We start from the raw sequence: 13,117 nt of genomic DNA, 5'->3' as shown, positions 1-13,117 counted from the left end.
TAAAATTTTAGGAGATGAAAGCTACCATCTGATTGTATTCTCAGAGATACACCACAAGTACCTACCCATTGCATAGCTGCTGATCAGAAATACAGAAAATAGGTTTTTTCCCCCAAGGAGAGTGGGAATTCCAACACAAGAAAACCCCAAATGAAACAATTATTCAATATTTGGCATTGTGGGAGAGCAGAGTCACTTCTATATATCATTATCTATGGGAGCAGGCAAGGTATGCTCTCACAGCTTAATGGAAAATTGTGACATGAGGGAATTTGATCAAACAAAGAAATGTGTACTAACTTTTAGGTGGTCCTAAAAAATCATCTTTTTGCAGCAATATGATGCGTCATGCCAACATTTTGTGTCTTCTTTTCGTTCTCTGTTTGTTCCTTCCATAATTTTTAGGGTAATGGTTGATATTAATCAGCGCATGCCCAGAAAAAGAGAGTTTTTTTACAGGAACAAAAGTAGGGGTTTTTGTGATGTTCTACCTGGAAAGATAAATCCAGAATGTCAGTTTTTATAGCATTATTGTGCTGTGCTGTATCCCAGCATTCAGGCCAGTTTGCCAGCCTTTCTCAGAAACATTTGTCCTGCAAGGTCTAACTTTACTTCAGGGGTGTGATTGTGAAGAGGCAATATTTTCATGATTCCTGGGCTAGGTATCCAGTATTGTTAGTGAAATCTAATTTTTAACATGCTGCTGCAGAAATTGATACTGAAGGATTCCTAAGATATGCTCTTGTGGCTTAGTTACTCTGTTATAACTGATCTCAAAGGATAACATTTGGGCATGTGGAAGATGAAGAACCTCTGCCAGCTTTTTCAAGAAAAAGAGATGAACTGCCTTTATCGTGATCAAATTCCTTAACAATAAAACTAATGAATACAACCAGACATTAATTTTCATAGGTTACTCCCTTATCCTTATCTTCTACTAAAAGCTCTCCAAGGTCAACTTCCAGCCCACAGGCTGATGCTGAGAGTTCTGGCTCTGTGCTGCTGGTCTGTTTTTGCAGATGCAGCTGGAATGGCTGTGAGTGCAGCACTCCAGTTTTTTGGGCCCATATCCTTCTTTGTCACCATAACTTTATCAGAGGCAGAGGGTGTTTGGGGAGAATCCAGGGAGCTGGACTGCAGTGTAAGGTCGGTGACACTGGTGCTGCCAAAGCTTGGGAATGGCTGAGAGCAGCCAGGAGATGAGGAGAGCTGCCATTGCTTGTGGTTCAGCTGGGCTGGGGTGATGGAGCTGGAAGGGTTTGTTAAGAAGAGAGTAAGAATGCTCCTCAGAGTATTTTAACTGAGATTAGCTCCACTTATGCTCTTTATAACTGCATCAGCACCACTGGAGAAATGTTTTTTGGGTCTGAGATAAGTTTGTCTGCATATCTATGGCATCTGCTTCTGTATTGTTCTAGACATACTGGGGTTGACAGAATTCCATTAATTTCAGAACTGAAGGCTCAGGCAGCTTGTCAGAATTTGTTATCTGCTTTTCTTGGGTGACCTCTGGCATATGGAAGTTTTCTGTTTGTTGGTGGAACCAAGTGATGACATTCCTCTGTGGGTAGTGAAGGGCTTATTTCTCCTTTATCATTTCCATTTGAAGTTTTTAAATCTTGCTTGATTGAAAGAACATTGAAAGACTAAATATTACTTTATAAAATTACTTAAATATGATCTTTTTTTTCTTTCCCCTGTATAGTCAATTCATCTTCACCAAATTTTTGTCCAGAAGTATGTCCAGAGCATTGTAAAATAGCAGCAAATGCATTGACTGCCTCTAATAAGGTGATTGACTTTCCTGGAAAACAGTTTCTGTGTTCTCATTCATGTTATAAATTAATTCTGGCAATAATAAATGCATATTGTTAACACCTCAACATTTTCTATGTAGTGTATTTGTAGTTAATCTATTTTGTTTTACTTTAAACAGGACTTATCTGGGGAAGGCTACAGAGACACTATTGGTGATGAACACTTTCATCTAGAAGGTATTTAAAAACAACATTTTTTGGTTAATATAAAGGAGTATTGGAATAAGTTAGTGAATAAATATGTGTGAGAATGTGTGTATTTAGAGTGCAGTTCTTGATCTACTGATGTGTCATTTGCCTGAAAAAACTGTTAAGATGGAAATAGGATATTATTTCTGTATCTGCTACTACTTGTGTTGGAAAAAGTCACCCAACTGAATCACAGGGACCAAGTGTTTTAATTCAGGGTCTCACCATTATCTCCAGGTATGTCTTCTGACATTGGTAGGAGTGATGGATGTCACTGTCCCTGGCAGAGGTGGAAAATGAGTGAAGCTGTAAGCTCTGGGTTGTGTGGGACACTGCACTCCCTTCTGGCTTGCACAAACCAGCCTTAGAAACTCCCATGTTAATTTCTAGTAAGGACTGGAGACTATTACTCAACACATTTTTCTTGAATATGAATGGAATCATTATTGCCTCCGACAGTTTCTCTTTCCATCTCATCTCCTCCTCTGTGATCAGTCAGTTGAGATGGAATCACTGTTGTGCTGGGAAGGACGTTGGTGCCTGTGAGTGTGGATGCTGCATTCTGCCAGAGAACACATCCAGGGTGCCTTGAGCTTCAGGGACAAGTGGGGGTTCTGAGTGCAGGAGATTAATTTGTTGCTCATTCCTTTCAAGGAAATGAGACTTCAGAAACTCTCTAGTATAACAAGAGGTTGCATGGGCTGTGTGCTGGATTTATATTACACACTAGTGGAAACAGTATGCCCAGTTTATTTAGAGCAATGAACCATGTCAAGCTTAACCTGGAAATTTCGATACTTTTATAATCCAATCATTTGTTTCTGGTATTAAAAGCTTTTGTACAACCAGAACATGAAAGATTCTGTTAAGGATGTCTGCCTTCCAGTTCCTTACCTGTGCAATGTGTTAATTCACTGTGAGTCTTGGATTACAAGTTTCTCTCCTCTCTGTAGTTTACAAAGACTGCATGTCTCATGTGTGCCATAACAGGAATTTTGGCTGGTGCTTGTAAGCTACTGTTAATCACAAAGGCAGACTATACTTGCCATGATGGAGACAGTGTTTGTTGAATGGTTTTGTATTTAACTTCACCACAGTTTTCCAATCTTCCCTTACTAGGACATAGGGTAGGATTTTAGTTTTAGAATTATAGGAGAAACTACTTCAGACAGGATATTAAATGTCAGCAAGGTGAATAATTTCATTTTCTTGGTCTCATTCTATCTTTTCTTGCCTCTAATTATTTTTCTTTGTTGTGTGGCATTATCTTGCATAGCAAACATAATGTTCAATATATAATATTTTCGAACTAGTCAGCAGCAAGATTCTTTTTATTAGAATGTAAAGCCTTTTAGGTGACTGTAATTTCAGTCTGTCAGCAGTTTCACATGATTGCTTCTGATGAGTCTCCTTTGTTATGAGGTAGCTGAGTAGTGAAGACCAGATTTAGATACCAGCAGTGGTCGATCCTTTGTGTGCTGTCACCATGGAAGAGCTGTTCTGTGGCATCTTTCCAGCTGGGAGGAAGATGACTGTTCCCACCCTGTGCTCAGGCAATGCATGCAAGTTGTCAAGGCTTGCTCCTCATCTCTTCTGCTCTCAGATCTCCAGGCTGTGCTTTCCATGCTGGCGACAGTGTTAACCACTTTCTATTTCATTCAGATATTGAAAATCTTATAATTATCAGAAAATACAACAATCATGGTGTTAAATCATCCTTTTTTTGTGTAACCTTTTACTTGCATCATACTTTAATGATTGTGCTAGTACTAGCACAAAACTGTGGTATTAGATAAAGTGAAGCTGAAACAGGATTTGAGATCTTTGATAGGGCACAGATTCAATTCTTAGGTACAAGATGGCAACTGTGGTACCTCTTCTTGCATAGAAATGTTTCTGTGGGAAAATTTAATTAATATGCTAGAACATAGATTGATCTTTTTATCTAAAATAGTTGTTCTGTCTCCATTTTGCTGTCTTGTGATCTTTACATATGTACTGGTATAACACATGTGCTGCATGAATATATGCTCATGTATCATGAGATAACATCAAAATCACCAACAGCTTTAGAGACAGGGATCTGTAACCCATGAAATGGTTGGTTAGACTAAGCTCAGAGAGGACCATGGCAAATACCATGCCCTACCAAATACCATGCATCAGTGAACTGTATTCTGTCTTCATAAATACATGGTAGGGATGAAGAAGAAACATTTCTCAGATTTGCAGAAAAAGCACAGCAAGTTCCACAGTTCTGGTTTAGGGGAATGTTAGAGCCTTCTTTCTCAGGAACTTTATTGGAAAATAAATCTGAGTTTTTAGAAGACTCTCACTGAAAAGGCAAAGTGGCAATAAGAGAAATAATTGAATTCCTTATTTTGTTTTACATAGCCAAGTTCATTACCTTTTTTTTCATTCCCTCTCTTTTCTTTTTCCCTCTCTTAGCTGTCTGAGCAGTACAGATAAAAAGAACTCTCTTTGCTGGATTTAACTTCTGTGTTGTTATGTAAAGCTTGATCAAATCCTTTCGTCTTAACAGACTTAACTGGCCAACAGCAAAAGGCTCGGGATTCTGGGATTAAGATTGTATTTGGTAAGAGGACTGGTGCATTAGTGCTTTCTTTTGAACTATACAAAGAACAAAGTAAACATCAAAAGCATTAAGCCATGAGAGCGGATTGTTGACTCAATGTTGCTGCATGACAAGAGGTTAGAACTCAATAGCAGCAACTCTGTTATTGAGTGCTGTGCAGAGAGAAACGGTTTGACCAGCATTGTCTGTTATAGCCACCACCTGCCTTTGATTCTGCTGCTGGGCAGGTCGCTAAATTGAAATTTCTGGATTTTCTCTTATGTGGTCAGTTGAGAGACTGATTCCTTAGATAAGAGACACCAATGGAAACCTCAGTCTCATATTGCTCTTGCTCTGTTTTCCTTCTTCCACTTTCATTAATAACACAACAATTGGGCGTGCTGGATATAGGTTCTTCAGTGGATTTGTTTGCATCTTGCATTCCGGGTGATTTCCCAGTGCATTTCAGAGCCTTCCACTTGGCAGACTTGGAGTACTTGTGCGATCTGCTGTGGCTGTGTAGGAGTGTCTCATGCTCAAAGTCCCTTGTCCCCCAGTTTATGCACAGGAAGGAGATGCTTCATCACCCTTCACATACAAAGGAGCTCCCATTTTCCCTCCCTGGTCCCTAGCTAGAATAATGGGTTACCAGAACTGAATGGCTGGGGGTGGCTCTGGAAGAAGTCACAAAAACTAGCACAGACATTAGGAGATATTTCCCAGTTTTTGTCGGTGGAGAAGCTAAAATGGCAGGCAGGAATTGAGTGCAGGATCAAATGGCAAGTCACTCTTCTGCCATGGAGACAAGCAGGTGGTTCAGAAAGACATCTGCTATTTGAGTGCTCAATAATGACATCCCACTTCTCCCTCAACTCTCCTAGGCATAAGTAAGCTTCTAATGAATTGTTGGAGAGTCCTGCTCTTGTTTTCCAGAACTTCTTTCACCTCCTTTCCCTTGACCCTTTTAGAAATTTTTGCAGCTATAATTTGTAGACCAGGAGAGCTTTCTTATCTTGACGCCTCCATGTCTCTCTGAAATGAACTGAGGTTTCTCCATCATGTCACTTGGGCATTTAAAAACTTCGGAAAGTTCAGCTCAGGAAGGAACTCCTGATGCAGTCCTCTGATGCAGACTGATTGTATAAAGGGGTGATTTCTTCTTGTCCCAGTACAAGCTCTTTGTAGCCCTCTGGGATACAGCTGCCTTTTGGAGTTCAGTGAAGTCTTGAGCTTCACCTTGATGCCTAAGCTATTGTCCCAACTATTTATGCAATAATGTGATTTCTCATGTCACTGTTCTCTTGAAAAGTATGACCTAAGTATTTCTATTAATCAGAAGTCTTGCATCTCTTGAGATCAATCTAGTCCTGTAGCTGTCAGAGGAGCTGCCTCTTACACTGATAGCAATCCGTTCCCTGTTTCATTTGTCAGCCAAGGGTGATGTCTTGATTATTATTCTCTCAACAGAAGACTGGAGAAGATCCAAGCCTTCCTGGTGCCTTATCTGAACATGATATCCAAAGCCCTGCTGAAAGTACTGACAGAGCTTGGCCTGAATCAACAAATCCAAGTTTTTATATATGTTTCCTAAGACAGATGTATCTAAAGCCCTACATGTAAGATGTTCCCTGTTCTGGTACCAGAAAGGACAAGTTTTTCAGATCATCTTCTTGCCCATTAATATTGGAAAGCCCTCCAACAGAGTTCAAAGCACATGTTGTTGCTTTAAAAAAATCTAGCAGATCTGTACAAGAGCTACTTGTTGCACTTTTCACATATTTACAAGCTGTTATGTAATTTTTAAACCTGCAATTAAAGCATTCTGTATTCAGCAAAGCAGGAAAGTTATTCATTATATTCCTAACATTGTTATATGTTTTCCAACATTTTACTGGTGTGTGCACTCTGTCCTTCACGTCTTCCTTCCCAGCATCTGTGGTTGAGTGGGAGCTGAGGTGTGGTTAAGCAGTGCTCCAGCATGAGGAGCTGTGTTAGTTTTGACTTTAATAAGAACTGATAAGCAAACAAGGGACCAATAACAAAGAATGAACTGGTGGTTTAAGGCTGCTGATCTTATGCCCAGCTCTGACAGCCTGCCTGACCCCCCAGCTGCACGTGCTTCCCCCTCCACACTGATCCCAGACATCCCAGGGTTGGGAGACGTTGACTTCCAGGGGGATGCTTCCCTTGGCTGGGGCTGCAGCAGCAGGGAGGGAGGCATGGGGGAGCATCCCTGCCCAGTGCACCCCACAGTGGGGCTGCTGCTGTATGAGGCTGCTGCCTTTCCTCTCTCTCCATTCAGGAAAGATTCAGTGAAGGCTTTAGTTCCTGGAGTTTTCTCTAAAATTAGTAATTGGAAGAATATTTGTTGGGTTGTCAGCTCAGAGGAAGGGTGATAAGGTATGGTACTTGGGCCCAAATTGTTTATAAACTTGTCAGGAAATGAAAACTTGAACAAGCATTTTAGCTAGTTTTAGCTAACCTTCTACTTGGCTGGGAGACACTTTTTACCATACTTTGTTAATCTCTTAACTCTAATAAATTAATGTATTGTTCTAAACTGAGCTGTGAGTAGGTAATAAAAGGCAGCTATTTCAAATGGCATTCCTCTCCCTAGTTAATGCTTTCAATTATAAGAGTTTTTATTTTTCTAATGCTTAAATATTTTTTGTATTTTATATACATGACATTCCAGTATATTTATAGAAAAGGCATAGATTGCATCTTGCACACAGGCACATTTTCTTTATGTTGGCACCACTGTTATTACCTGTGTGGTACCATTGATGCAGTCTTGGTGCTTTGCAGAAAACGATGGTCCCTTCTCTCTCAGGTTCTTAAACAGAATACCTATTTATCCCTGACATTGCAAATAGAGTGTTGATAATTCTACCTTAAAAGTGCTCTTGTGGTCAGCCTTCTGGGATGTTATATGGGAACTCTGCATTTTAAGGACTTGCTGTTAATGCTGTGCACTTACCATAGTTTTGCTGTGCATGAGTACATGCTATGTGATCACCTCAGGCTGCTGATCACTTGCTCACTGGCTGTATTTTCTTCAGCTCCCAAGAGGTTTCTGCTGTATCCTTTCCTACTACTCAATGTGACATGGAACAACTCTGAAAAATGTCTTTGGCCACGGGGTGACCCACTGGCAGCAGCCAGCAGTATGTGACAAGCAGCAGGTCCCTGCTGAGGCTGGCAGCTGATAAGCTGGGTACTGTGGGCTGGAAGGAGCAGCGAAGGACGTGAGGGTGTGGGGAGGAAGGAGCAGGGGAGAGTGCCAAGAGAAAACTGCTTAGTTTGGCAGTTAGAATAAAAGTCACCAAAGAACATGAGACTGGTAGGATTAGCAGAAGTTTTCCTGTGGTTGTGCACAGATCCAGGAAATTATAAGAAGCAGGTAGGCTGCTTGCCATGAGTGGGAGGAAAATCTTACGGCATGAGGCACTTAAAAAAAAATTAAAAAAATATAAAATTGTACAAGTGTTTCTTAACATTAGCTGTTCCAGTTGAGGGGGGTTGGTATTTGGATCAGAAGCTTTTACTTCTGGAGCTGCTGTTTCAAGTGCAGCCAGGTCAGTAGTGATGAAAGACTGCTGCCATCCAAGGGTTGCCCATGGCCTGTGTGTAATGAGTTAGTGGTCTCCAGGTGTTTCCAAATGAACCTTTACAGTGTGTCTAACAGCTCCCACCCATGTTGGCAAGCAGAGCACAGAAAGGCAGTGAAAAGTGGGCTGTTAGGACACCTCAGAGGGTGAGCTTTCCTCCTCACTGAGCTGCTGCTCTGTGGAGAGCATGTGCTCTCCTCCCTGTGTTCCCTGCACGGAGCATGTCACTCTCTTTAGCTGACACCCACCAGCTCCTACTGGTGCTGCCTAACAGGCTGTGATAGATGATGTGTTTTGTCCGTGGTTTGAGAGTGTTCTGGGTTAGAATCCTCGGCATTAGGCTGGGAAGATCATACCTGCTGTAAGTAGTAGTTTCACGTTAATCTCTGTGTTCAGATCATTCTACGCAGCTGGAAAGTTGTTACATTGAACACAGGCAAGTTGCATGTTTGGTTCAGGAGCAGGCTGAGAATGAAGCCTGGGATTTTCTGCAACCATGTCTGTCCCTTAGAATATGATAGAGAGAGAGTTACGAAGTACAGTACTCAAGAAAGCCTTCCAAACTTACAAGTGGTCTATATTCTTTATGATAGCTGAAGAAAGCCAAATGTTAATAGGGAAGTGAACAAGCCCCTCAGAAAAAGCAAAGAGTTGATCCTTAATGAATATCTTAAATATGGAAAGCTTTAAAATAATATTATGGGCATAGTATTTATAATAATATTGGTTTTCCATGTTCTTTCCATCTACCTAAGACTGGCAATTTTCCTTCTGCTGTGGAGAAGCTAATGATCTTCCTGAATGGTCATTTTAAAAAATAGTCAATTAACAATAAGAATATTGTTTTATTCTCAGCTCTGGGGTAGTCATGAAGTAGTTTGGTAGGAGGCAAAAAACTCACCTGTTGGTAAATCTACATCTACAGATCTCTCAAGCTGCTTCTCTCACAGCATGTGAGAGCCAGACCACCAGGATGCATGTGGGAAGCAGAAGAATGGAAGGCCAAAAGGGAGATCTCATAGAAGGCAGGAGGGCTCTTGGGTTTGCCTTTGGCATCCCAGAGGTGAAGGAGGCATCGTGGTGGGTGTTGGGCTGTCAGCTCCCAGCAGGCTGCTCACTCAGTGAGTGGAGCTCGAGGGAAGGTTCCCTGCAGCAGAACTGAGAAATGGTGCCAGGGCTGTGGGGCTTGTGGTGTGTCCATGCAGCTGGGAAGGGCTGGGTCAGTGCTCTGGGCTCACTGCCTGCTGGTTGGGCTGGGCTGGGTCACTGTCACACAGTGCGGGGTGAGGCAGGCTGGGCACAGCTCTGCTCCAGCTGTGGCACAGCTGGCAAGCCCTGCCCCTGCCCTGCCTGGGGCTGTCCTGCCCTCCTGCCTCAGCACTGCTGGGTGAGCTCAGCTGTGCCTGGGGAGAGGCTGCACCTGGAGAGAGGAGCCCCTGTCTGTGGGCTCATATAGAGCTGCATTACTGTACATGGCAGCAGTGTAATAATGTACTGCAGCTTTGCCCCAGGACATCCACCACCAAGAACAAAGAATGAAATATGGGAACAAGTCAGGAGTTTGAAAACAATCTCTCTGGAAACATGATGAATACCAGTGGTTTCATTTATTCTACTTGAACAAAGGTCCTTTTCTACTTTTAATTTCCCAGCAACGATTATTACCAGTTATTTTTCTTGTAGCTTTGACCACAGTTCATGGAGATTTTATTAAACATATTTTTGAAAAGTGATTCAAAATGCCATTCTTCTCTGACTCTCTTGTGACTCTCTCTTTTCTTTTCTTTTTTTATATTTTTTTTTTAATCCATGTGAAGCCAGTGCATATTTCCAGTCAGAGATTTTGGACTAGATAACACTCTCATGCTGGTGTTCCTAGAGTTATTCCAGTTTTTTGCCCTTATAAATGAAAGAAGTTTTGGCCTTTGATATTTCAGAAGACAACATATATGTTTCAGATCCCTTGCCTTTACATGAAACACTGCATTCATTTTTAAAAACATTGAACACTGCATTTAATAGGCAATATGTCCTGCTGCAACTCCCAAATATTCCTGATGTTGTAATTTTTCTTGTGTTTCACTGACCTGTGGCAGAGGCAGGCAACTGAGCTTGAGTGCTGCCTTTGCTGGGGTTTGGTAGCATTCTGCAGAGGGTTTTTGTTTAGATGCCTTGTGCATGATTCTGTCCAGGCCCTTCTGTCCTGCCCGTAGGGATTTCATGTCTTGGAGTGCCTCATGTGTGGACACACATTATGACAGGATTGAATGGTTCTTGCATTTCTGGGACTGAGTTTAGGAGCGGTTGTTTCATGCAGTTGGCCTGCCTGATGGATGCAGAGTTAGACAGAAGCCTGAGCCTTGTGCTGGGTAAGTTTAGCCCCAGCAATGCTCTGAGCCTGGCAAGCACTGGGGTGTGTGGATGCAGAGCTGTGGAGGCCATTTCCATGACAAGCATGTTGCTTTGCCAGTTGCTGTTCCAAATTCAAAGTGTGTATCAGGGTCCTTTTGGTGTTTCAACTCCACTTCTGCTGCAGTAGCTACAGAAACCCAAAGTTTTACCTCACCAGGCAGAACAAGTGCCCTTTGTTACCTAGACAGATTACAGGTTTTTCTAAAGTCTGCTCTTCATAAAAGCCCAGCTTGAACAGTGGAAATTCTGACTTGCCTCAGATACTGAGGAGACTTTTATAGTTTCAAGTAGCTCCAGGGTTATATTTTAAAAGTTGAATTTCATCACATGTTTCAAGTTTGGTGGAAAAAAAAAAGGCATGATATTTTTAGCAGAAAAAAGTCCCCCCACACCTTTTTTCTTAACAGATGTTTCATCTCAATCATATCCAAACCTCAAAGCACAAGTAGCAGTCAACCTTATTCTCCTGTGGAGAAAGAGATAAAATGTCATTTGTTTGGAAGACAAGCTTTTTTTTTGTAACCACAACTAGTTTGTGAGTAAAAGCAAATAATAAATGCAGCACTGTGGGGTTGTGGAAATGAACCTGAAGCAACATTTCTGCTCTTGAAAGAGCTTGGAGTCCAGCTGCTCTTGTTAGATGGAAAGTCCCAACCCCCAGTCTACAAAAAAAAACCAAAAAAAAATACCAACCCAAAACTACCAGCAATCAGTTTTTTCTTGCTTTATAAATCTGATCCAGCAATCCAGGTCCTTTTACCCATAAAATACGTCATCCAGAGTTCTCAACTTTGTACCAAAAAGGATTTAAAACTGTAAAGGTAACAGAAAGAGAGGAAAGGAATAGTAATTGTAGCCTGAAATATCCAGAAGTAAAAGAGCCACTACCCAAGGAATTTTGAGAGGGCCCTGGAGGAGTGGAGAGCATTTCTGTGCCTGGCAGCCAGGGCTGCACTCCGGGCTCTGTGCTGGCACGGGAGTTGCTGGGGGAAGCCAAGGCAGCCCTGGACTCTGTGCATGGAAGATATTTTTAGGAGGGAGTTACCGTCCATCCTAAGGATGTGGAGGCATAAAGCTGAAGTGTGGTGCTGCAGACCCTTGTTTTGGTATTTTGAGGAGCCTTTGAAGAGAGTGGAGCCATCCAGGTGTGGTAGGACATGGCTGGCAGAGTGGGATTCAGACCAATCCGCTCCCTGTGCTCCTGCAGGACCCCTGGGAGCTGCTCTGTGCCAGCTCCTGTGCCCTGCAGGGACAGCTGCCAGCCCCTCTAGCACATCTTACTGCTCCCCAGATTCCAAGATGCTACATCTGAAGGTAAATTCACAGTGACAGTGTCTAGGAGAATATCACAGATCTTCCACCAGAGGGTTAGCTCAGAGTGGGAAGCTGAATCTTGAGTTACAAAGATGTGAGCTCTCTGGAGCAACAGGAAGGGCTGGCTTCTCCTGAAAGGGTGTTCCAAATGATGTTCCAAACCATCTCCTTTTCTGTGTTTGAGCAGTATGTGGGCTTCCATCTCTGGCTGAGGTCCTTAGTCTCAATGGTGAGCAGACACCTGCCTTTGCTCTGTAGGAATTGTTTCTCTGATGAGATCCTGTGTACTCTTCAGACTTCAGGTGGTTGGGTCAAGCCTTGATAAAATTTATTTCTCTGCATGTTTAGCAGTATGTGATGTATTATCTCAGTACTATTCCTCACCCATGCAGAAATATGAAAAGAGACATATGTGCACATGTATATGCTGGACTTCTGATATTAATCACAATAATGCTTTCCTCCTGTTTGTGGATCATTCTCCATTCTCCTCCCCCCACCCCCCAGAGTAATATGGGAATGGCTGTGAGGATGGGAACACTGAACCTGCTACTAAATATTAACTATTAAAGAGTTGTCAGATCTGTAACAATTCATCACAGCCAAAATAGTGTTACAGCGTAGGTCGACAACATTGCTCTCTCTAACAGGTTAGTGCTGTGAGGGTCAGAGTGACATTCACCCTCATGGGAAGCAATTCTGATGAATTGAAAATTACAGTTCAGATACCTTTAGAGACCCTATTATCACAGCAAAGGTGGTGGAAGCACATTTTTCTTATTGAGGAACCAAGTTAGATGGGAGCGACTTAATATCAAAGACTGCATTATTAATAACATTACCTACTCAACCTTCATTTGAATAAAGGGTTATGCAGGGGCTGGGTTCTTTTCTTCTTTTCCTTTCCTTGTGAATCTCAGGGGGAAAAATCCAAAGAGACAAAGGCAAAGGAAATTTAAGATAGAAAATTCCATATGAGTGTGCATGTCTGCAACTTACACTGAGAATGGATTTTTAAAAAGCACAATTGTTACCAGTTCCTAACTAAAATCAGTGTAGGACCAGCTTTAGAGAAGAGAGATCTTTTTTCTTTTAAGTCACAAGTGATCAGTTGATGTCCCCATCTGTCCATGTTCAGTAGCTGAATTCAACACTTCAGAGGCCCATTCAGAGCCCTGGGACATACAGCACTGTAAGAA

General features: G+C 42.0%; 1 protein-coding gene across 1 annotated transcript in view; it reads left to right on the top strand.

The window, feature by feature from the left end:
* The window catches only part of NKD1 (NKD inhibitor of WNT signaling pathway 1), a 109,120-nt gene that overhangs the window by 65,903 nt on the left and 30,100 nt on the right, over nucleotides 1-13,117 (top strand). The window contains exon 4 of the mRNA XM_030956198.1: nucleotides 1,937-1,994. Within this exon, the coding sequence (XP_030812058.1) occupies nucleotides 1,937-1,994 (58 nt within the window). The remainder of the gene's footprint in view (nucleotides 1-1,936; nucleotides 1,995-13,117) is intronic.

The sequence above is a fragment of the Camarhynchus parvulus genome, chromosome 11 (assembly GCF_901933205.1).
Source record: "Camarhynchus parvulus chromosome 11, STF_HiC, whole genome shotgun sequence".
Classification (NCBI taxonomy): domain Eukaryota; kingdom Metazoa; phylum Chordata; class Aves; order Passeriformes; family Thraupidae; genus Camarhynchus; species Camarhynchus parvulus.
Note: the sequence above shows the minus strand (reverse complement) of the source record. Positions and strands in the feature narration are given on the sequence as shown.